This window comes from Apteryx rowi, unplaced genomic scaffold, assembly GCF_003343035.1.
Source record: "Apteryx rowi isolate R43461 unplaced genomic scaffold, aptRow1 scaffold_88, whole genome shotgun sequence".
Taxonomy (NCBI): domain Eukaryota; kingdom Metazoa; phylum Chordata; class Aves; order Apterygiformes; family Apterygidae; genus Apteryx; species Apteryx rowi.
Window position 1 is genome coordinate 1,562,771 of NW_020451182.1, and position 25,859 is coordinate 1,588,629.

Consider the following 25,859-nt stretch of genomic DNA (forward strand, 5'->3'; position numbering starts at 1 on the left):
CAGCGTTTATGGTTTTGTATTTTAACATACCAGGTGAGAAAGCTTCTCTCCGGAATGGTTGTCCTACTAGTTTTAAAAAAAAATGCAAAAACCTGTGGGCTTTCTAGACTTGAACAGCCCATGTTGGCTGAGTGCCAGCGTAGCTAAAATATGTAGAAATCTAATGGCCTGGAATGAGCTAATAAATGACAGTGTTGCATGGGCTTAGAATTGGGATCTTCAGGGAACAACAATATGCATGTTTTAAATGTTTATTTGTGCTTTTGAAGGATATACAATGTATTTTCTAATGTGTTTGGGGGGAAAAGTGCCTACGACTGAGAATAAAAATGTTAAAACAGTCTAATTTTATTTCCAGAGTAAGAACTCATAACCAACAAATTAAGTATGTTGCAACTTACAATACCTGCAGCCTAAAGGTCTAAGTGTGGCATATAAGGAATATCAGAGGAAGTAGATGTTAGAAATTGGGTCTTCTCTCTGGATGCTAATGCAAATGTTTTCAAATAGGACTTCCAATTTTTCAAGTCTTGTGAGGTTTTCATGAGTTTTGTAACTCAGTGTTTTTCTTTGCCTAGATTGTAGATGACTTATGGGATGCAACATAAAAATAAAATATATATATTAAAGGTAATATCTGTAGATATTAAAGTGATGGTTATTTTTGACATATTAGGAACTCAGGTTCTGACTTGTGTTTTCATGTAGAGGGACTTGTTGAAACAGTTGAGATTTTTTTTTTTCCCCTCAGTACAGTTACTAAGTCTTAATAAATTTTGATTTTAAACATACACATTTTAATAACGTAGACTTCCATTATGGAAAACATATCCCTAGTCTTACAATTTTATCGCTGAAAATTATAATAAGGGCCACTTGGTTTATTTAATTTAGAAGATTAAATAATGATGTTTATCAATAATTTGTCATTTCATAAAGATAGTGCTGTATCTATAAGCTCATGTTATATTCTAAGTTTCTAGGTGTAAATACAACCACTGTCCAAGTAGTTGTACTGTCCAGGAACACCAAATACTGGCACTTCAGAAATAGTATATATGCACTACTTGTTCATACAGTATCTATAGGATGTGTAATATTCACAAACTCAGGAAAGAATCTCAGTTCCTAGAGTCAGAGCCAGAAGACTTGCGCTCAAGTTGGTTTCACACAGCTCAGGGAGATCTAGACCAGTAAGGTTGTCATCAGCTCATCAGCTTTGAGGAAAAGTTTGCCATTTTGTGAATTAAAGACTTCACAAAACTTGGTGGATCTCTTAACTCTGTTTTAAACAAGACTGTAAGAAAACTAGTTTAGGATGGTCTCATATCTGTAGCCCTTAGGAACCCAACTGCAGTTTTAGGAAGCTTGTTGTGAGCTATGGCAGCAGCCCTCACTCCTTGTGCTAGGTTGTGTACATAAGCCGAAGGAAGTATGCCTGACCCTTAACAGTGGAAGTACCAACTGCCATGCCCTCGGCAGAGACTGGGCTGTTAACAGGAGTGGGAAGAGACTTTAGGCTATTGGGATAGAGTATTCCTCAGCTAGGGAAAGGTCAACAGTTCAGATGGCAGCATGCCACCAGCTGGACTGTGCTTGACTGAACAAAATTTTCTGTTCAAAGACTAGCCAAAACCAGATTAAATACATCAGAGGAAAAATAATTATTGAATCCTTTAATACAAATATCAGAAACTCTGAGGGTTAATCGTGTGCTCTAAATACCAGTCGTTACTATTATTATTTATACTTTCTTAAAGGTATGCCATGTGCTCAACAATGCAGAAAGCACACATACAAGCATGCAGACACATGTACTCATATATATGTGCGTGTGGGGGTGTGTGTATATATATATATATGTGCATACATGAATGCACTGACTATTCAGTTCAGGTAGGTGCTCACTCTTTGGATTCCAAAGGTTCCTAGATCAGTCTCCAGTACCTCACAAAAGTAGGAATACTCCACAATTTAAACTTCTGTGTGCCTCTCACATGCTTGGAATAAATACTGTAGTCTGGAGGAATCATGTAATTAAGTAGGTAGGAATCCATTTAAAGTGGATAGCTGTTCAGTTATATGTTTAGATCTAGCAGTACAAGCTTGAGCTTTTTGCTTCAAAGGGCAAACTCAGTCTCCCTAGTGGCCGTTCCTGTTTTGAAATAAATCACTTTAAATTAGATATTATTTACTGAAATCATGGTGGTATCCAAACCACCATAGACATATTCCAAAGGCAAAAGAAGTGGCCACAGAACTTGCAGTCTAAAAAGATAAAGAAAGATGAAGGTGAGGGGAAACATACAAGCAAAATGTTGAACACTGCAATAATTATACATCATTCAACATTTTAAAAATACTACTGTGGATGCCCTTCAAAAAAGTTGCTTTAAGACATGTTTATTTGTAATTACACTAGTTTATTCTGCACTGTGGTAACAGCTATGAATTCACTCACGGCACTTGCTGTTCTATTCTTTAACCCAGTTCTTCCTTTTTTCAGTAATGTCAGGTAAGGTAGGAAAAGTTTCCCCTTGTTGTTACCTGTTCTCTGAAATTATCACTCTAACAAAGCTTATTCTTCCTCTTGGCAATTGGGAAATTGATCTAATGTCTGTCTGGCTTCCAAATGTATGAATGGATCTTAAAAAGCTGTTGCCTCCGTGAGTCATAGGTTGTTCATAAAAAAAATCTTATATCACAGGAGAGCTGTTTAAAAGAAAAAAAAATGTTGTGCCCTTTAAAGCAAATACAGAACCTTTTGCAACTTCACTTGCAGTATACCTTTTAGTGTGTGTTTTTATCAACTATTTTAAAGGATAGCAAAGCTAGATGACAATTGGGTTTGTTTCTACATCATCTTGTGTAATGGCACAGTATAAGGTATGTTGTTCTTATAACTGTTTTCTTGAATATGTTTGTACATAACTCTCAGTTGCTCTAGCCCATAGATTTTAGTTCTAAGTTGAATTAATCTGCATTAGATAATTTCCCAAATGCCTTGTAAGGCTTTGTCTGCATAAGATGTTCTGTATGGGTTTGTAACCATCTAGGGTTATAAAAAAGCTCTGTGTGATTCAGAGGTTACTACCCCATCAGACATCTATATAGCAACATGACTAGCTTTTTCTAACCAACTATCATACTATCTTGTTATGTGTATAGGATCCTCTAATGGAGTAATCAGTTTTTTTCCTACTTTCTGCAAGACTTTTTTGAGGAAAGTATTATACCGATGCTGTCAGTACCACTTTATGTACATGTTTTATGTCTCTTTGCTGAGATGCCTTCATATTTCTTCAGTTCACTTGCACAACACATTCAGGTAGCGCTGTATAGGTATGGATTCACTAATATCAATGCCATAATTTTGTATGTGGAAAAAAAAAAAAGGAAAACAGAACCAACCCTTTCCAAAGCTCTGTGCATACAACTGTGTTTGCCTTAATTAGTCAGATGAGTGTGTTGAAATATGATGATAAAAACACAGTTTTCTGGTAGTGTACACGGTGGCTGATTTTTAACTTTCTGTGGTATTGTAAGTAGTAAACTGGTCTCTGTCAGCACCTTCATAATTGATGTTTCAGTCTGTGTTTGAGAGCTGGTGTTACTGGTCCCCTTCATCCATTACCACCCAATAACTGGAGAGCTTTTCAGGCGTTTGTCTTCAGTGGTACAACGATGCTTTGTCTGTGGCAATGCTTGGGTTCTCTGATTCTTTCTCCTAATTTTCCTCCCTTTTTAGAATGTTAATGTAACTGATAACTGGTAACTCTTTCTGTTGTGTTACATAAACGATTGTTGGTGACCAAACTTCACTTGGGCTTCAGTAAATCTCTTTTGAAACAAACAGCTAATTCACAAGTAAGCAGCTAGCACGTGGCAGTTACAGACAAAAAAGGAGACTGCAATAATACTGGGCTTGCAATGCATACACTAAGAGGAGTTTGGGAACTGAAAAAGAAAGGACTTGTAGGTTTAAAGATGGGTTTGCCCTAATTAGAATGTAATATTTGCTCAGTCATCCTGAGGTTGTTAAAAGCATTTTTTGAAAGCAAGTTATCAGACTAAGGTTGATAAATAGTGAATTAGAGTCTAATGTATCCTAAAATGAAGGCTTGAAGAGCTGCAATCAGAGGTAGGAAGTCCAGTTGGTAAACAGTAACCAGTGATGTTGCTCAGCTTTCAGTAATGGGAACAGTGCTGTTTAATATCTTCATTAACAGCCTGGATGATGAGGTCAAGGGTATTCTTAGCAAGTGTACAGATGACACCAAAGGGGTGGGGGGGTGAAAGACAAGGGCTGTTATCAGAGGGACTTGGGCACACTGGAGAAACGAGCTGATGGTGACCTCATGTAGTTCAGTGAAAGCAAATGCAAAACCTTATGTCGAGGGTGGAATAATCCTATGCAAAAATACAGGCTGAAGGCTGACTGTCTGGGAAGCATCTTTGCAGAAAAGGACCTGGAGGTCCTAGGGGACAGCAATTTGAACATCAGTCAGCAAGAGAAGGCCAACCACATACTGGACTGCATTAGTAAGAGTATAGCCAGTAGGTCCAGGAAAGTGATCCCTTCCCTCTTGGTACTTGTGAGATCTCATCTAGAGTACTCCATCCAATATTGGGCTCCCCAGTAAAAAAGGACGCTGGAATGAGTCCAGCAGAGGGTCACCAGGATGGTCAGGGGGCTGGAGCACAGAGTGTGTGAGGAGAGGAACTGGATTTGTTCATCCTGGAGAGCAGAAGACTAAGGGGTGACCTTACTGTTGTCTACAATTACCTCATCCGAGGATACAGAGAAGATGGAGACAGAGTATTATCGGAGGTGCACAGCAACAGGATGAGGGGCAATGGATACAAGTTGGAACATGGGAAATTCTGGTTAGATATAAGGAATATAAGATTTTATTTTTTTCTTTCTCTCTCTCTCTCTTGCTTTCACTCTCTCTTGCTTTTTTTTTTTTTTTTTTTTTTTTAACCATGAGAGTGGTCAAATACTGGAACCCAAGAGGTTGTGGGTTCTCCCTCCTTGGAGGTGTTCAAGACTGAACTGGAAACAACCCTGAGCAATCTAATCTAATTAGACCTGCTGCAAGCAGGGGGTTGGACTAAATGACCTCTGGAGTTCCCTTCCAAACTGAATTATGCTATGATTCCATCAATAACAAAAATATTAAATTAAGAGATTTATTCCATGAATTCTGCTTAGCAAGATCTAGGTATGGTTGTAAGTGTAAGTCTGAATTTCTTAAGATGTGTATCTTAAAATCTGAATACTTTACGTAATTAGGGAGAAAGGAATAAAACAGCGATCAAGAGATAAAAGAAAGCACTCAAAAGTTTCTGAGACAGAAGCTCAAGCCACTTTTTCATGTTCTTTGAAAGAGAGAGGAACATTTTTGGGGAAGAGAGTAGAACTGATCCTGCCTTGGGCATTGGGTTGACTAGATGATCTGTTAAGGTCTTTCCAGACATACTTTCTACAGGCTGTGATGACTTGCTAATCTTAAATTGCTTTACATAAAATGTGAGATCAGCTATGAATATCTATTACAAAGTATGTGAAATCTGTTAAATTCTGGTCTCTGGTGGCTCAGCTGAGTAAATGTGCATCTGATACTAGTGGCTGAATAGCAACTAGTTCATGGGGCTGACAGACTTTTAAAGTGGATGTCCTGGACCTATTTCTTACATTCTTTTGTAATGTGGCATCCATTATGTCTCATAGTATGCTGAAGATAGAAACAGTAAGTGTCCTCCTTTTTTTGATAGAGTAACTAAGATATAACAATAAATTAAAGATCTGGGTATACTGTTCAATAAGTTAGCTCTCTGCTTTACCGTTAGGTTCTGGTCCTCTAATAGTCAACACTTTGTGTTAGTTCAGTCCAGAAATCTCTTGAATGACCCTCAGAAGTTCACTCCAGGAAGTATTGGGTGGTTGCTGTTCCAGAGAATTTTGCTCTAAGGACATCTGATAGTCTCCTTTGCTACCTTAATGTTTTTCTTTAACTAAATATTTTTGAAGCGTTACAAGAGAGTCTTTTGACACAATGTGAGATCCATTGACATGAGCTATACATTAAGGATTTGCAATGTGAAAAAAGGGAGGAAGAGACAGGCATAGCTGACATCATGAGCCTCTTCTGCTAGGGGCGATAGCAGTCATATGTCTCTGGAAATCAGACAGTGTAGGACATGGACCAAATGCTGTGTAGTGCAACACGGATGCACGGAAAGATGTTAGGATTCTTTTAGGAGGAGGTTTAAATAGCATCCCAATATGTAAGGTAATGTATATATTTGTGTTAATTTGGATGCAGGATATTCACTACATTGTCTAGTATAGGACTGTAATTGTTTACTACTCAGTATAGATTCTAACTCCGTGTGGTGCACAATTAAAAGCACATGTGCAAATAAAGAGAAAATATCATAAAATGTATATTGGTAATGGTTGTCATCCAGCAGTTACAATAAGAATGCTCTCTGTTCCAGACTCCTGCTCCAGTGTTGCAGGCTGTCGTCTGAGAGAAACTGCTGCCCTGACACTGTGTCTTCACCTGCAGAGAGCTCCTTCCTTTCCCTTTAGCTGAATATGAAGTGGACATTGGGAGACTCTGTTCAGCCTAAGGATTGGTGTTTGCCCCATTTCAGAATACTACATTCTGCTTTGTATGTGGACCTTTGACCAAATCTGCAACATTGATTTCTATAGGTTTCTGTGTAAGACCTTGTGTGCAGTTTCACCTACAAACACTGCCTGACATTGCTGAACTCCATTTTCTATCTTGCAGCCCCACAGCTTTCCCCTTCCTTCCTCCTACCATAAATTCTTACTGAAACTAGTTATCTTTCCCCATTCCATTTAAAGAGTGGCCAGTCTTCGGACTTCTGAATCTGCATGCAGCCAATACTTTATATGGTTGAGTGCCAGAAGATGCAGAGAACTGAGAAAATGACGAACTCTGAGAATAGTTCATAAACAGAAGATAACAGTGGCCTTGTGACATAGCAAAACTCCACTGCAGTATAGAGTTCATATAGGCCATAATCCAAAATTAACGTCACACAGCAGTCCCACCTGGGTGCGCAGTGCTATCCTACTGCCAGTGATATGATATAATACTGGTAGATGAGCTGCACATTAGCTCAAAAGCCACAGATTGTCTATTCCTTGTCTACAACATCACACCAAATCTGATAAGAGAATTAAACTTGCAAACCCATCTACCTTCTTATTCAGTATACCCATCAGTTCTAGAGCAGAGCACTTATCTTCACCAGCAGTTTGGAAAAATAGATTTATTTTTCTTTGTTTCACAAAGACCCCATTATTTGTATGTTTTCAGTGAACCAAAGCTATAAGCAAAACTTTCATGTCAGTTATGATGTTTACTTTGAAAGGATTTTTAAAATGTTTCATTTTTTAAGTATTGAAATAAAATACTTTGAATTCTTCATATTTTATGTTTTTTCGAATATGAAAAATTAAGTGAAACATAAATTGTAAAAAATTTCTGGCACTGACATTTTTCACCAAAAAAAATCATATAAAAAAACCTTACCAAACTCCATTGATATCCTACTGAAAAGATTTACACAGGGAGCAGAGTGTGGAGAATAAGCTTCATATGTAGTCTATCTTCATTCTACTCTTTTGGTCGAGCATTTTGTCCTAAAAGTTTCATATTTCTTTTATACTAGACTACATCAAATTCTGTATGTCTTAAAAAAATTTCATATTAGACATCTTCCTGACACATGCACAGATGCTCTCACTTTTATCTTTGAGCTTCAGCAAGAGATCAGCCCTTAGATCCTAGCAAACAAATAACACAAAAGAAATTGCACTTCTGATACAGTTCTTAAGTTTCTTGAGTTTCCTTTATAGAGCTCACATTCTCATATTATCCATGCCCTGCTGATAAATCTTCCTTCAACAAACATTCTAGGTGCATTATAATCTTTGAAGACATAAAAAGTGATAGTTATGATATTTTTATTGATTCTTAGTCTTCTTAAGTTCTCTTTATGTTCTAGCTGGGTTTCCCTAGTTCTTTTATCCTCAAGTTACATAGAAAATGCTTGAAAAGCTCTACAGATATTTTAACAGGCAATCTGTCTAGCTTTCTTGTACCAAAGAAGTTCAGTTCATTTCAAAATGAAGGCTATACCAGGCTGTGTCTGCATTAGCTCTTTGGTTTGGAGCAGTAGTGTGGTTCAATTCACAGTGCAGTATGGTGACAATGAACTGGATTCCTTTGAAGAAAATGAAATTGGAAACTCTGCTGTCAGTTCACCAAGCACTCTCTGAACCCCAACAGTGAAAAACGGTCCAAACCAAACCAGAGGACAAGACAAAATCCATTTCAAAGTAAGACCCTCAAACTACATTAAAGGTAAATATTTTGGGTCCTTGTCACTAGCTGTATTAATCTAGTGTTCCATTTCTGTGGTGTATAGATATAGCAAGGTAGCAACAAGGAAATAAAGGGATTAGTTCTCTTTTACTCACAGTCCTGTATTAATAATGCAAAATAGCTCTGTCTTTAGGAACTTTGCAGAAAAATTTTGCCTCTCTGTCCTATGGTAGATGCAGCATATAGCATTAGTTTCCTCCTGCAAACGCTTGAACTGGTTCTGATCCTCATGTAATGGACTGCACAGCTCGGCCCAGTACCAGCTTTCGCAGCTTAAGAAATGAACAATATTTCAACTCACCAGTGTACAAGAACTGTCATTTTCCTGGGGGTTTTTTTTGGTGATTATGCAAAGAGGAAGGACAATATATGTACCCCTTGTGCATCTCTCTCTTCATGTTCTTAAAGAACCAACTACTGCCTAGCTCAAGATTCGCAGAGGAGAGAGAGATTTGGACAGCAAATAGTTGACTTTGCAGTGCAGATTTCAGGATATCCATTGTTTGGATGCCACAACGCTTTTGAGATCTGCACAATGCTTTTGAGATGCTGATTGCATTACATGACCTGGCTGTAATGAACTTATTTTTGCAGAGGAATGATGGATATGACTAAGGGAGATATAGCTTCCGTGTTAGCATCAACCACATCTATGCTGTGGTGGAGGGCATTCTCCACAGGTGATGAAGTCCCTCTATCATTACTATAGCTGTATCGAGCTCTATAGTTTATCCTTTTTTAATTGACATGTAGCTGACTGCTTGTCAGTGATTAGAACTTGTATTACAGAAATAAGCAGGGGTTTTAGAGACTCCTAACTCATCTTGAGAATTCATTTTCTTCTGTAAAGATCTTATTTTATAAAACTTAAAGATGGAAAAGTGTCTTTTGTGAGAAAGATCCTTAGGAAATGGTAATTGCTTTCAGCATGTCAGAAGGAGAGCATTTGCTACCTCACCAATGAGAATCAGATGTTTTCTCAAAGGAAGAAGTTGAGAACGTCTATCAGTACAGTTGTTGGTGGAAAGTCCTCATACTTTCAGTAGAAAATTAATCCTTCTTAAATGATGGTATTTATATTTTTGAAGACATTTTTCTCTTGGCAAGTTAGCATTACCAGTCTCCATACCTCTKCTGGAGGATTATTGTTTGATCTTTGTGTTAAATAAACCTACATCTTTTCCCCCTCTTTTTTTATTATTATTTTCTTTAATGCTGGCATGCTGCTAATGTATTTAAGTTTTGGAAAGAAGAGAGGGCGTGGGTGCCTGAAAATGTTAAAGACAGGTTAATTCTAGACGTGGCTTTGCATGTTGACATTTCCCAGTTAACACACAGCTTCATAGTAGATTTCTCTTGAAACTTTGCCATGTTATACTGCCAGCAAATGGGAGTGGTGAAAAATACTAGGAAGACCAGTGACTGCTAAAATAACACAAAATAGTAGTGCTGTCATCACCTGTTGCCACAACACACTCTTCAGCAAAAAATGCATTCAGTAAGAAGACCCTAGAATATATGACAGTATTATTTATATAAGTAACATTCAAGAAAATATTTTATCTTTTCTTATTCCATCCAGAGATGCATGGTAATTAGATATTGTGCCTTAATACCAGCAGTCCAATTCCTTACTGGCTATACATTCACAGACTTCTCTGAAAGGGGAGGAAGCTTCATCCATTTACATTAGTAGAGAATCAGGTCCAGGATGTCTTTTCATACTAAACTTTTTTTTTTCTTCTAGGTCTTATTTTATAATTGGGATTAATATTGGTATTGTAATCCCATGATAAGTGACATTAATATTGATGGGACATAGGATAAGAATAAGAAATAAGCATGTTATATTAGATCTATTTGCAGGACAGAGCCTACCCCAATATTGCTTTGCTTTGATACACATACAAAGTTTGAGTATTTTTTTTTTAGAAGTCATTTGGACTTTGATCCTCTGTGCCTAGTGGATAAAAAGCATGTAGCAAGCTCCAGTGGAAATTTTGGACAGCAACAAATCGAAGATGAGACTTTGTTGTACTGCAAAATTGCTCACTCTGTAGTTGTCCTCGTAAAGTACTATGAAATTAATGAGTACTGCATGCAAGTAATAAGTGTGAAGCCTTTCATGAAACCCAAATCCTGAAAAAATGCTAGATCAACCTAATTTTAACATTAATAATTTTTTTTGTCATAGGGTAATATTGTAATTACTGATACAGGTAAAAAATAAAACAATGTAGTTGAAAATCTCAGGAATATTCAAACACTGGATGAAAATTCAAACTTCTGCAGCCTTAATTTTTTGTTTTTAATTAAACCAAATGTTTACCACAGCTGCATTTATGAAACTGCCAAATTAGGCTCTGCAAAAGATGAAGGTTTTCTGTTGTGTAACTGGTTTTGGTACACTTAGGTTTGATATTTTGGTCACTGTTTTCCAAAGTAAAGGGGGAAAAATGCCACTAAGTTTCATATTTGATATTAAAGATTAAGGGTAGTAAAGAAATATCATTTGAGTCAGGAGTTATGGCAATTGGAATGGGAAAAAACGTTGTCTAAAACATACTTTTATGTAATACTCATTGTTAAACAGCAAAAGGAGCCTGTTATAATCAAAATTTTCAGTAGTCATCTGGAAATGACTTACTACATTTGTAGTATAGTAATTTACCTATATTCTTGGATTGTGATATAAATATGTTTTCACTAAGCAGGGAACTAAAGATGGTGTAGGTTTTCATATAAGTTTTATAAAGCTTCATCAGCTGTGGAATTGTTTCACACAGCCAATACAAAACTCAGGGATTGTTCAGTTTATTTTGCAACGGATTAGTGGAGAAGTTGGAAAACTGTTCCTACTGTCTTGATATGAACCACATCCTTTTCAGAAAAGTCATTCAAATACAGATTAGTAAGATAGTGCTGCAGAGATACTTGCAAAACTAAAATGGACAAAAATTTAAAATGCTAAGGTACAACAATTGTTCAAACCTACATCTCATTATAACCTAATTCTTACTTCTTTGCTTTTATTTGTGGTCAGTTCTCTTACTCTCCAGATAATAGCCCATAAAACACTAAACTTTCCCCAGATGGCAAATTACCTATTATTTTTGCCAAGTTTTATGTATTTCCATGTACTACATGTGGGGTAGCGTTACTAATTTAGAGGGGAAGTTCATAGTCATATGTAGTGTTTTACAACATATACATTTTTAACATTTGTTCTTGGCTATATTTTGTATAAAATATTACTAACAGATCATGAGCAAAAAATGCCAACAGGAAATTATTCTTCTTGCCACAGAAGGCTCTTTGATATTTTAAAATGCTTCTGTTCACACTAGCATGAAAGCAAAGCCTTCAAAATTTTTGAGGAAGATGAGGGAGAGACTCACCCTAGGGCAGCTGGTCATTTGGTGACTAGTCAGCTCACCTCAGATGTAAGAGACTCTACATTATGATTTTTGCACTTTGATTTTTTTCATCATTGTCGAGTTCAGCATCTGTTCCAAAGCAGGCTGCTCTAAATTTCTTATACTCCAGTTGTTCCAAGTTGTATAAATAATTAAGTAGTTAGTAAAGCAGCAGTGTCTTGAGCCTAAGTCTCTTGGACACATGGCAAGTGCCCTAACAATTGGATTGGAGAGTCATTTTGAATGTGAATCTACCAGTGGGTGCCCGGACAATCCTACTTTTTGGCATAAAAGTTACTCTTCTCCTTTTTGACCAGAAATTCTATCTGGATAATTTTTAGATAGTGAGTTTTGAAAGCAGTAGGCTCCCAGAAAAAGTTTACATTTGACCTGTCAACGTTTTCTAATTCTCTAATTAAAAAAAAAAGAGTTTAGTAGAAACTAAAGAGTTTAGTTGACATTTATGTTTATGACCTGGAAGGGTTATTACAGTCCAGACATGAAGATGAACATCTCTAATTTTGAATGGCTTTGAGAGAAATTGTAGTATTGTTCTTCTCTTGTTCCTCTGATAAGATACAATATGGAGCATTTTATGTTATCATATATCAATGTTTCACATTTGTAGATTACTAAAATTATTTTCAAAATCATGGCTTGCCAGCATATTTTTGGCAAAATTTTCTATGTTTTTATTCAAAGAATGATTTATGTTCACTGATTCTGAAGAAAAATAAAGCTTTACTCTGCATTATATGAATGTTTTGTAATGTTAATCTTTTATGAGCATTTCCATTTCTGCTGTTAGGTTCGTCTTTGGGCAAGCTCTTTCTTTAAGTTTTTTGATAGTTTCTGTACAGTACTGAGTTCTCCTAGTCTGATATTTTTGGGCTCCAGGAATGCCCCAGTAAAAATGATTTATTTTCAGGCTAACATGGAGTAATGTATAATAAATTAGCATTTCTGTATTATACCTCCAGCATTACTATGTCTATTTATATTTGCTATCTTCACCTGAACTGGAACTGATGCTGTCATTTCATTATTCATGAGTCTAGATTCTTCATTATATCATTATGTTGGTGGTATAAAAGATAGTTGAAAAAATGCATGTGTCATTAATCACTATTTAATAATTAGTAACATTAGGCAGTATTTGACAAATGTAAGCATATTTGGTTGGCTTTTACCCCCACTTCATGTTATTTTGCTTATGTATGTTTCTCTCTTAGTTATATATGGTGATAGACTTGACTCCTGTTTTAAAATCAGATCTCTTAAATGGACGATGAAAGATGCATGCCTCTTGAAATAACTGATGATAATCATAGCATTCAACTATACAGTTTGGGTCAAATATTTTGTATGATACTAGAAAAGAACATTGAAGAGTAAAGTTTAGGTATATTAATAAACCTTCAAGGTTCATAGTGTGGAAGAGAGTTATGACTGCTGAGTAGACATTTCTTGAAGAACAGAATTTGACTTCTAGCCACACCTGCCTGCTTGCTACTGCACATATATTTAGGCAGGCTGCTTGACTGTTTATGTACCTCACCACTACTGTCTTTGAAAGTGTGCTAACCTCTTTAGAGATGTGATTAATTAAAACTTTCTTAGGGAAGACTAAAAGGTTGACAGGTTGGAAAAGCATATGGGTTCTTGCTTGACAAGGAGGTTACAAATTTTATACAGAAAGATATCTAGGGATACTTTAGGCTGCAGCATCAGTTTTCAAAACCTTTGTTCATGTTAACTTTTATCAAAGGAACAATTTTTATCAAAGGAAGAAGTTTTACCTGTTTTTAGCTAATCATTGGTGAAGGGGCCTAATGTAAAACCCAGAGAATTCAAAGAGGACCTCTCTGTCCACCTCAGTGGCTTTATATAATGCCCTGTGCAACTAAGTATTGACAACTGTGTCATTTAACATATTGTCTAGCAGCTGTGTTAACTTACTCATTCTATAAGGGCCTTGGTGATGATACAAAGATTTAATGCAGCCATGGCTACTGGGCTGTAATGTACGAGAACTGTTTATTGGTACTGCAGCAGTAACCCAATTTTCTCCTCACTGAAAATCCTCCTGGAAATTGCTGTGCAATCTGTGCTGAGAGACCTCTAAGTAATGGGATCTCAGTAAAAAGGGTGCTAGGAAGTGCAGAAATGTGGCTTTCTTTAGAAATATCTCATAGTCCTTGTGTCATAATAATCCATTAGCATCACGGGATATGTGCCTTTATCAAATATAAAACCTATGCACGGAATTTGTGCCAATGTGAATGTTTAATCATCTTCCTTTGACCACATTCTTTAAATTCACAGCAATGAAGACAGGACTGACAATCTTGGGAGAAATGTTAGTAGATGTGAATGTTTCTTAGTGTTGTGTAAATGGTTCTAGCTCTGCTGGTTACAGTTACTTGTTGTGTGATACTTAGTGATTGCAATGTTGAGTAGTAAGCAAAGGAACATGAATAACTAAATCTAAATTCAGGAACTATTCAGTTTTGACTTTCCAAATACTGGGCAACTTGTAACATTTGCAAATAAATCCAGCATGTTGTTTCCTCAGGTAGTAGTTCTATGGTGAGACCAAAATTTTTTTTCCAAGTCCCTTATTTAATATTTTAAATTTACATTTTGTTGAAGCTCATGTAATGGTATGATCCTTAAGGACAGGTCGTAAGGCTTATAGACTGTTGAATGTGTGACAAAGAGGCCATAAAGAATCTGGTCAGATGTAGCTAATTAAAGGTAAATGAAGGACAGCTGCTTTTTATGTTTCCAGCACATCTTTGATCTGCTCTACCCCTCAGACCTCTGTGGACAAGGTAGTTAAATACAAGCTAGGAGGCCTATTTTAAAGACATTGAAGCCCTTAGGGGCAATCAAGTGACAGTCCAAGCAGCCATAAGCTGTTTGCTTTATTCATTAGAGAACTTTAAATGTGTCAAGAAATAGAATAATGTCTGTGCTCTTAGATCAGCATTAGCAATGAAGATTACAGCAGCTCTGGGACATATGAGTGGGCAAACTTCTTATGAAAACAGGTTTATTGAGAAGCATTTTACTATAATAGCAGAGAAAATATAGGTTACATGTTTTCTTTGCAGGAATATTGATTCAATATGCATTGAAATACCTAAAGCTGTAGTGACACAAACATAGTGTAACCCAGTGCTGACCTCAGTGGTCCCCTCAGTCATGTTTTAAAAAACTTCCTTTTCAGACACACGTGATGGAAAGAATATGTCATCTGTGAGTGACATAGTAATTAGTAATACTTGCTGAAGAATTTATGGAGAATTTACATGATATATAGCCTTTCACTTGTGTCTGAAGACTCAGAAGACACTTAAGTTTGTAAATTGCACACATTTATAAGTCAAAGCTTTAGCATCAATACAAGATCACTGAAGGACGTAGAAAGTCTGAATAAAGAAAAAAATTCAGTTACTCATATAAAAAACTCTACTCATAATCTTTTGGAGAAAAGTGATTTTTCACAGAAATATTTATTTGTAAATCCAACTCAATGTCTTTTTGATATAATATTTTTACTTTGTATTTGGTAAATCAGAATTGAAATGGAAATTAAGGTGGAGCAAATTTCAGTAACATTCTAAATGATAGTTTCTGGAGTTGCAGGTTATATCACCTCAATAGTTTTTAGGAACTTACAGAAAGTACTTGATAGTTTCAGTTTCTTATCTTGATGTGTCTTTGTTCCTTCAGAGGACTTGCAACAATTTACACCACTTGAGCAACATGTCTTTGAGCTTTTTCGAGTGTTCTCTGCTGTGTTTTTTTCCATTATCTTTTGTTTCAGTACCTAAATGTTGTGTATGTTTGATTGCATAATGAAACTCTCCATTGTATTAAAGCCAATGAGACAACTAGTGTTCGGTTTTTTAAAATTCAGTAAAGATGTGAAAAGTCAGGAATTTTAAATATGGTCATGTTGACTGTCTTTTTGACTATGCCATAAATCTCATAGGTCTTACATATAAAAAACATTTCTAGATAACATTTTACCTCAAAAAGTCTCCGAGAGTAGTGCATTAGAATTGCTTTCTTATGCAAGTGCCGCACGGTAGTTGGATCTAGAACTGTTCTCTGAAATAAATGTGAATGCAGTAAAAGATCCTCTGTGACTAGCTGCTGATTTTCCTGGGTGATTTCATTTTCCCTCATAGCTTTGCTATAAAGGTATATAACTGTACATAATTTCTAACTAACTTGGTCCTTCAAATAGTCATAGATGTTTCAGTGGTAGATATATAGGTAGATTTATTCATTTCAGCAGTGAAGTCAGAGTCTTAAAGTTAATCAGGTTGGTAAGCTTGTGAATCAAGGACTTAACTTGTTTATTTTAAAATAAACAACAAATAAAATTTTCAAATTAAACTGGAAGATGGCCTTTGCTTTTAAACAGCAAACAGTGTTCAGAGAATTTAAATGAGAATTGAGTGATTTAAATGAAGCACATTAAAAGATTCCCTGGGCTGTATTCTAGGCAACAGGAAGCATAAAGATGTGGTTTCTACTGGCAGCGTGAACATAATATACTGATTTGGCTGATTGTGCCAAAAACATTGTGAAAAACAAACAATGAATATATTTGTGCTAAATTTAGAATACATACTTTCAACATTATAGCTAGATATTTTTACCCAGAAGCAAGAAATATCTTGGTAAATTATTACAAAATTCTGCTAAAGATAGCACACCTGGACCTGTTTTACTCACATTAAATCTATATGTATCACCTTGGCTGTGTGATAGGGGAAAAAAAGTCTGTAGAACTGCTGGTAGCCTGGTAGAACTGCTGTAAGAGGGAATTACAATAGCATGATAGGACCATTTATCTTCTATTTAAAGACTGAATAAAAATAAGTCAGAAAGGAAACTGAAACGTATGAATAATCCTAGTTTTTTAAGATAATCCATTATTTGACTAAGTAATGAGGAGATCAAGAAAAAGGCTAAGATCTTCCCAATACCTTCTTTATTCACAAATACAGCATTGCAAATGCTGGTTTGTTACTATAATAATCTCTAGCTACTTGTATATGCTGCATGTGGTATCCCAAGGTGAAATTTGTTCTTTGAAAGGCTATAAATATATTCATGCATATGTGCCCAGGTATAATGACAACTTAGTTTTGAGTATCTTGTATTTCTGCCATAACTATTTTAGAAGATCCATGCCATTTTCTATCTTTATTCAGTTAACTGCTTTATCCCAATTTTCAAGCTCAGCAAAAATAATAGAATATAATTACTGTTCTTCTTTATTTGCAACAGAACTGAACAGTTTACCATCTGGTAATAATAATGGATCTTACGCTTTCTTTAGCTGAGAAGGGAGCAACAAAATCATGCAGATATTAGTAAGCAGTGTCAGCACTGATGATGAGCCGTTTAAACTGTCTGCTGCGAGTGTTCAGCATGAGCACATTTCTGGGTCTGTGGATTGGGACCTCGGAAGTTGAAGGGGATTTTACAGCGGAGAAGCAGCCAGGCTAGATGGCATGCTGCCCAAAATGCTCATTTCCAGCTCCTGTCTCCTTCCCATCTAGACTGTGTGCTATGGAGTCCTGATTCTCCAGTACTTCGGTAGCAACCTTTAGTTGAAGCCTTGACGAGTAAAGTGTTAATTTGCTGTACAGTCAAGGAGCCAGTATGAATTCAACAGAACAGGCTGACCCACTTTTGTGGCGAGAGATCTAAGAGCACTGTACAAGCAGATTCAGACTGTTTACAGGAAAAGTGCTACAAGACAAATATTAGAAATTTCCTGCTGTGGCTTGAGTCCTGTGTTGATTGAAAGCCAGGTTATCACTATTCTCCACCCCAGTATTCCTCAGTTTCCAGATAACAAGGCTRCACCGACAGGATAAATCTATTAGGGAAACACCGTTACCTAACAAGATGTTGAGCATGACCCAGCTCCTCCTGTAGGCATGCAAAAGCCTTCTTCTAAATTGCATTAGGTAACGATGGTAAACCCAGAGCTCCTCCTGGGATTAATCATGATCAGCTAACACATTTTTAAACACAGACATCCTTGTCCACACCAAGGGAAAAATCATATTCAACATCTTGTTTAATTAGCATGTTTTCTAGTATATTTTCTCAGTGTAGACAAGGTCTCTAAGGAAGAATGACTCATGAATGCTGCATTGCCATTATGGAGTATTTTTTGGAGTAACTTTCCATTTCTCCACATTTTCTAAGGAAAGCATTGATTTGGCTCATTACCTAAAAGATTAATTAATGTTTGCAAGGAGCTCCAGGGTCCCATTAGTTAATCCCACACCACACTGCTAAATAGAATCCTGGGCAAGAGTTAAAATAAGTGTCACTTTCTTAAGTGAAGGCTAATACATAGATCTTTTCCAGCATGTTCAATATATTGCCGTGCAGTTTTCCTTGGAGCCTACTTAACACCTAGTACAATTGGGAAGGGCACAATATGTGACTGTCTCCCTGGGGAAGGAGTGGGCCTTGGCTGCCGTTTATAACATGGCGAACCTAGCAGTTTGTGGTCTTTTCCAAGAGAGATGTACCCATACAGAACAGGTAGGGGTACAGGCTTTATATATCCATGCAGATGCAGCGGGACAGCAGACTAATACAAATTAGTCTATGTAGAATTGACTGCAGGGATACTTTGTTCCAGGCATTGATTGTTCTTCACACAATGCTGTTATAATCAGGAAGAAGTTCCACACTTCTGCGGGTACTCATCTTGTCAAACAAAGTGTTTTAGCCAACAGACAAACAGAATTAAGAAGAAAACATTTTTATTAGGATACAAAGATCAGTGCAAGAATTTTTCTGTCAGACATATATTCTCAGGAGGAAATGCATGGTGCACATAAAATATTTATGATCATTTCTTACATTGTAACTATATCTATGTAAAAGCCAAAATAAATATATACTTTTCCAGCTATACAATATACAGTGCCTGACGTGTTTATTGCCACATTTTCTATGACCAGGCTCCTTTCTGTTGTGTTTCTGCAGTGACTATGTTATTCCAGGGAAATGAGTAACACAAGGGGAGGAGGGTGCATAATGACTCCTGTGCTGTAGGGGGTTGTCTGAACTAACACACATGGATCACCCTCCAGATCTCTTGGATCTGTGTTGGAGCACCCTTTCAGGGCGCAGTATGTAGAAAACGTGTAGTGGGTGAACTAGTCAGGTTTCTTTGAAAGGCAAATCAGGGTGTATCGCAGGCACTTCACACTTTTCAGGTCATGGCTTTGAGGGTCTAAGAAGAGCTAAAGGCAAGAATTTATCTCATAATTCTGCTTTTTACCTATGCTATGTAGCAAGTGCTATTAGCTAGATTTCTTACTTTCCCTCCCTGTTCAGTGATCAGAGTAGGTGGGGAAACACCTGGGGAGATGAGGAGAGCTATAGTCCTGTGCTGCTGAAATCTCAAACTTCTGATTTTGACCAGATGGATAATCAGAGCGCATTTCAGAGTCATAGTATTCTGAGAAMGTTATATGATTATTGATGCAAGATTTGTGTGTGTGATGGAATAGAGGAACAAAGACCAAAGGAACTCAAAATATCCAGTAGTCGCCAGAATGTTTGCTTTGAAGAGACATACACAAAGACTGACGGTTTGAAATTTTAAGTACAAATCTTATTTGCAGAAGGATATGTGGCGTAATCCATAATGGGGAAAAATTCCTAATAAAAATCAGAAGATATTAGTTGGAAAAGGAAAAATAATCTACTGAGGAACGTTAGTTGGGGGGTCAGTATTTTCTGTCATTTTCTTCCCTCTGTGGATTTAGTTAATCCACAAAATGTTTTTATATAATAGAATCCTGGACTCCCCTCTCGGTTGTTGATATTCCACTTCTGTACACTCAGATGATGTCAGTGATGATAGCTAGCTGTTTTTTTTACACACAAATTTTAATTCTGTCTTATTTTATGGTTAGCATCCAGTTTTCACGAGGAATGTTTTCCCACCCAGAAAACAACAAATCTTGGACTGACCTAGTAATTGTTCTTTCCTGTATTTCCTTTGGGCTCATTTGGCTAGTGGATCTGAGTTGTTTTAAACATAATTAGACCATCATAAATCACTCTTGGTTAGCTCACATGTGACATCACCGAGAAAACCCAATGGGACGATTAGAATATGTTTTTGGGCAATCTATCTGTAGCTATGTTAACTATCTTATGAAAATAGAGCCAGTAAACAGTAGTCTTTAGAGTGTGGCAAGCAAAAATATATCACACTGTGGGATTGTCTGTTTAGCAAATTAGATTTTCATACTGCTAATTGCCTTCCTTACAAAGCTGATGAACATTAGCTTAAGAAACAGCAATAAGTTTTATTTTACTGGGCACATGTCAGAGTGCTTGTAATTTAGTAGGGCCACCACACTTTCTGGGCAGGCTATCAAGTAGGATGTTGTAATGATTTGCATGACTACTATAGTAGATGGAAAAATGTAGCTTGTGTTTGTAGCTGTTCCATTAGCATCTTGCACAGTTTGCACTCCTTTGGTACTCTTTAGAGAACCATGTAATAATCCCATCATCTTTTGAAGAGTTCTGTCTGGTGAAATCGAGTAACTATACACCATTTAAAAACCTAGTGCATAATTAAATGATGAGACAAAGGAAAGATTGAGAAAGGCAGATAACCAATAGAATCCTGAAGTTATCAAAACAGATTTCTTGCCAAAGAACTTGGAATTCATCTGGTTCAATTGCTGGAAAAATGCCTGAATTAAAAATTGTCCTATGAGGACCAAGAAAATGGAGCCAAATTCTGGCACTGTACAGTTTTCTCCCAAAATGGACATTAATGCTACAAAAACAGAATAGGGTGAACAACCTCCTGGCCCAATGCTTGACCCCCTACTGTAGGCTGTATCTGCCAAAACAAGATGGAATAGAAGATCAAAAAATTGGGGGGGAGGGGAAGGTGAGGAGAGGTTGGAAAAGGAGGGTGGTTGGAAAGGAAAAAGCTCATAGACTGTGCCCACTGCCAGCACTGAAACACTCCACTGCTGCTCCACTTGTAAAGCACCTGTTGGCAGCTGTGGAGTAGTTTATAGGTTTTGGGACAGAGTCAGGATAGAAAACTTATGGTCTCTGTTCCCTTATGTGACAAGTGATTTGGTCCTTATTTTAGTAAAATATAAGTCATTCCTGGGCAATAATTACAGCAAGTATAGTGATAAATGTACCTGTTCAGAAATAACAATTGCAATTCTTGCTTTCTAGAAAAAATATAATTAAAGCATATTCAGCTGCATGATTCTAAATGACTAATGTTAATACTCTGTGGCTTGTATCAGCTATGTTGTCTCCTTTTTTTTCCAGAATGGAAAAACAAATACAAGGTTGCATGGAGGGGAAAGAAAATATGACAAAACAATGGTTGATACAGTCATTCAAACACAGTGGCAAGGAGCAGGGTATAAGGGGGATATCTGGCTAATTTTCTGTTTTCTGCAAACTTTATATAGTGCAGTGTACAGAGAAAAAACAGGGAAAATTTTTTAGTCTTTATGACCCAAAATTGGGACTTGTCAGAGATTCAGATTTCTTGAAAACAGTATTTAAGACAGAAATTCTGTTTGGAACTAAGAGTTCAACAAATCGTATGCTATGAAAGTATATAAACTGTTTATCTTCAAATAAGGCTGATTTTTTTGAATGTATTGAAATGAAGTATGTGTGGAAAAGATGTATAAATGTAAAAGTTAACATGATCTAATTTAGGGCACTTACAACATCATGTTTCAATTAAATATCATGGGTAAGGATGTGTTCCTGATAATTGTACCTGTTTTCTAAAATCCATGTGACATATCTTTAATTGATCTCTATGCAGAAACATATTTTTTTCATGCTGAACTTTAAATATCTGCATATATTTGAGAAGACTGAAGCCTAAATTTGTGCAACAAAACTGTAGTGGAGCTCAGATCTTTATAAGATTTTTGTATGTAATTTAATAGAAATTTTTACTAAATTCCAATGTAAAAGGCTGGAATTTCTAGATAAGCTATCAACTTGCTTTTGTTGTATTACTACTTCTTAATAGACACTATGGACTATTGAGAGACAGGATATGTGGAAGAGTAAGAAGTGTCTGTACTGATATCTTTAGCAGTTATTATTATATAAGAATATAATATTAATGATTTGTAAGCAAAACTTGCCAGTGAAATCAGTGTTTCAGTCAGTTTTGGAACATCTGAGAAAGCTAATGCAATATTTTGATATGTTAAATTAAATTTCTCAACAAGTAATTTATGTAAAATATTCAATTTAAACATGTTAACATCTTTGCAAACTTTAATGTAAATTCCTTTATAAATACATTTAGTTGAGAATTTTAGCCTTACAATTTATGCCATTCTTCTGTTACAAACTCAGGAAGTAATTTTGTGATCACACACAAAAATCTTCCTAGTCCTGAACCTTATATTATTAGCTTGTGTTGTTATATAGATTATTTTTCCTTAAGAGAAATATACAACAAATATCAATAATATATGTATTTGATATGTATAACATGTCAAGCAGGAAATGGATGATGATTTGTAAATGTAGGTATTTATTATAAGGTGAGCTAAAAAGCTCTCTAGACTCCTTTGACTTTTATTGGCTACAGCTCCATTGACCATAATGGCAATTTAGTAGTTTAGCACACTTGAAGGCATATAGTTAAATTGTAGACACTTCTAATTGTCTGAATCTGAGTTTGAATCCCAACATAGGTGTTTGATAAACAAAATGGAATTAAAACACATGCATATCTAGTCTCATAGATAGGTTAGGTACTTCATAGATATGTTAGATATCATACTGCAGATATGTATATGTACTTTCTTGCTAATCACAAAGGTGTTTGGGCATTTTTGGCAGAATAAAAAAGACAGTGAGAATTTTCCCTCTACTAATGCTTTTGTCAGTGTAAAAGGCTTACTTGGGTGCATACCATGTTGTATCAGGGACTGCCTTACCTGTATTATTCAGGAACTTTGTATAAAGTTGACGTTGAAACTAGTAAATGCTTTGGAATTTAATCCTCCTTTATGTGAACTTTAAAAAACCTTGTTTTCCTATTCTACTTGAAACATTAAGTTTTAGTAGTTCTGAAATAATTGCAATTGGAAACAAAAACCATGCTTAGATTTACATTCAGTAATGGAAAAAAAGAAGTCTTTAATGCTGTAGTGCACCCCATCAAGGCAGAGCCTGCTTCCTGCATGTCCACTAAGAACCTTTCTCCATCAAGTCTGCCGAAGAGTAGGGCCAAAATGCAAATTACATTGGTTCAATAGTTTGTGGGTGGTACATTTCAAAATGGGATTATCACTTCTTTGTATTAGAGTAATTTCTTTGTCTTGCTTGGTTGAACATCTTAGCATGTAATAAGTTGCTTTAGGTGTTAGAGGCTGTTAATTTCAGTGACACTTAAGCTTGGTCATAGTCTGTGCCACTAAAATAAGAAGAGAACATGATCTGGACCTTAAGACAGTGGTATCTGAATTAGAAAAGCGCTAGCAGAACTGAAGCATGTGCCTAATTTCGGTGGAACTTTATGGTATGCATAAAGAAGGGCATTTGCAGATACTCTGACTTGAATAAGAATGCTATCCTGAATCAAGGTACATTTTAAGATTTTTTGAAATTTAACCATGAATCACCAAAAACACATTCTGTATTAGAAAATGTTTGTAATTATTTTTAGTAAAATAATAAATAGATGAAACAGATACATTCAATCATTATAATCAGTATAGTCTTCAGAAACTGTTCTTGCATGTTATAGCATTAATTACTCTGGATAAAAAGAGCACAGCAAGTTCAAAAACATGACGATCTAGTATCTTGAACATGCACATATCCATATTTTCTCATATTTCAAAACTCTTAAAAATTATTATTGTTGTTTTTAGCATCTCTCTATTGCCAGATCTCAAGGATATACTTTTTCCTGTGATCCTGATCAATATATGTTTATCCTGTATATTTATTTTTTTGGAGTGAATGGGGAGCAGGCAAACCTAATGTAAGCAGATGTAAAGAAGCTCTGAAGTGTTCAGAAAGAGTGGAAGCCAACATATGCCGGGAGCATGGGCCAAATGTGGGTGGTAAATTTCTGGACTTTGCATGAGGTGGCAGGTGGGTGGAAAAAAGTGGCAGGACCAATTTTTAAGTCAGGGAGGGATTTTCTAGACCTCTTATTTCTCCCCTCTTCCAGTTCACACCCTCCATTCTTGGACTTGGAAAGTCCCCAGCACGTGTGAACTTAACAGGTGCTCGTGATGAGCAGGAGGAGTGGGAAGAGGAGAAGCAGGGACTTCTCATCAGAGTTCGTGCAAGAACAGGAGCTTCTAGGACAGGATGAAGGACCAGTAAGGCTGAGGCTTGAATAGCCAGCTCAAGAGTCAGCTATAATTTTAACAGCAAGTTCATCTCAACCTCCAGCACTGTCTTGCATAATGGCAGTATCTTTAGGGATTAGTCTTATATGACAAAGAAGCCAGTGCTAACCTGAACTCCCTTCCTTCACTACTTTCAGGAGGAGTTAATATATTTATTTGTGATGCCAGTCAAATGTTCCTGATGATCCTAAGTCAGAAGACTGAGCAAAAACAATGATTAAAATGATCACACAGCTTACGTCCTCACTTTCCCCACCACTCCAGTCAACAACCGCAATTGCTTAGTTTACTGTCTAAAATCCCTTGTGACTGTTAGAATACGCTTCAGAAGAGTATCTTTATTATATGAGCTGTATAAGTACTGTATCATCAATGATAAGTTTAGTTTTTTACTTGCTTTGCTTTTCAAACTTCAAAATCTATTGGAATCGAGGAAAATTAAACTACTGTTTGTACAAACATTTATTAGGTCTTTTTTTTTTTTTTTTTTAGGCCTTGTAGAAATTTGCCTGATGCATCCCCTTGATGTAGTGAAAACAAGGTAAGATTCTGCTTCAACAGGTTTTGTTGACACTGGAAGATGTCCAAATTAGGAGCTGTCAAAAAAACAATATTAGAACTTCTCCAAGATAACTTCTCCCTTTAATGGCATTTATATTTACTTACCTTTTTCTAACAGCATTTGACAGATGGAATTTGAATAGCATGACACATTTCTGATTAGAGGTCATCCAAAGGTGTTAAATGCGTTTTATGAAATATATATTTTAACCTAGTAAGGAAATTCTATTATATAAAGATGGTTATAGTTAAATTTGCTTACTATATGTATCATCTGCATTAATGCCTTTATATGTAACTGCAAAATACCTCCAAAATCATTTTCACAGATTTTTAAGACCTGATGAGAGCATTTTTTGTCCCTATTTCTTTTCTGCGTATTTGTTTTTATGGGAGCATAAATGACGAAGTGATCTGGAAAATTTGATCCTCTGATTTTTGTCTTAATATGTTGTTTACTGAGAGGGTAACAAATAGTTGTATTACAAGTATCTTGAATATTCTAGTGTTTTTCTGACCTTTTTAGTTTTCATATCTTTATTCATGAGTGTTCCCATATATGAGAAGCAAACCAGAATGCAGAAGTATACAATAAAGAGGAGCAAATTTGTTTTTCATGCCATATATGTTACATGCAATGCCTATAATTACCATATACTGCTCCCTTAGGGTTCTATCTAGGTCCCAGTCATGCAGATAGGAAAGCTTCACTGGAGATGATTCAGACCCCTATTAGGGTCTGATTAGGAGGACAGTTGCTGCTGAGATTGTTATCCTACCCATCCTTGTGCCCCCAGTTTTGGTTCAAAGAACATAATATATATCCTTAGATTCACTCATGACTTAGGACATGCCACATACCATACATCATAAAAAGCATTAATTGCACACATGTTCTGATAAGCTGGCAATCAGCAGATGTTCTTTCAGCTTTCTGATAGAAACCATATATACAGTGGACACTCAAATAATGGGGACAGATTTCCCCATTTCTATTC

The 25,859-nt window shown here is 36.2% G+C and overlaps 1 protein-coding gene across 2 annotated transcripts in view; it reads left to right on the forward strand.

Annotated features, from left to right (window-relative positions):
* SLC25A21 (solute carrier family 25 member 21) overlaps nucleotides 1–25,859 on the forward strand; it is a 159,947-nt gene that overhangs the window by 17,980 nt on the left and 116,108 nt on the right. For both annotated transcript variants that reach the window (XM_026090850.1, XM_026090849.1), the window contains exon 2: nucleotides 24,793–24,841. In XM_026090850.1, the coding sequence (XP_025946635.1) occupies nucleotides 24,813–24,841 (29 nt within the window). In that variant the 5' untranslated portion in view covers nucleotides 24,793–24,812. The remainder of the gene's footprint in view (nucleotides 1–24,792; nucleotides 24,842–25,859) is intronic.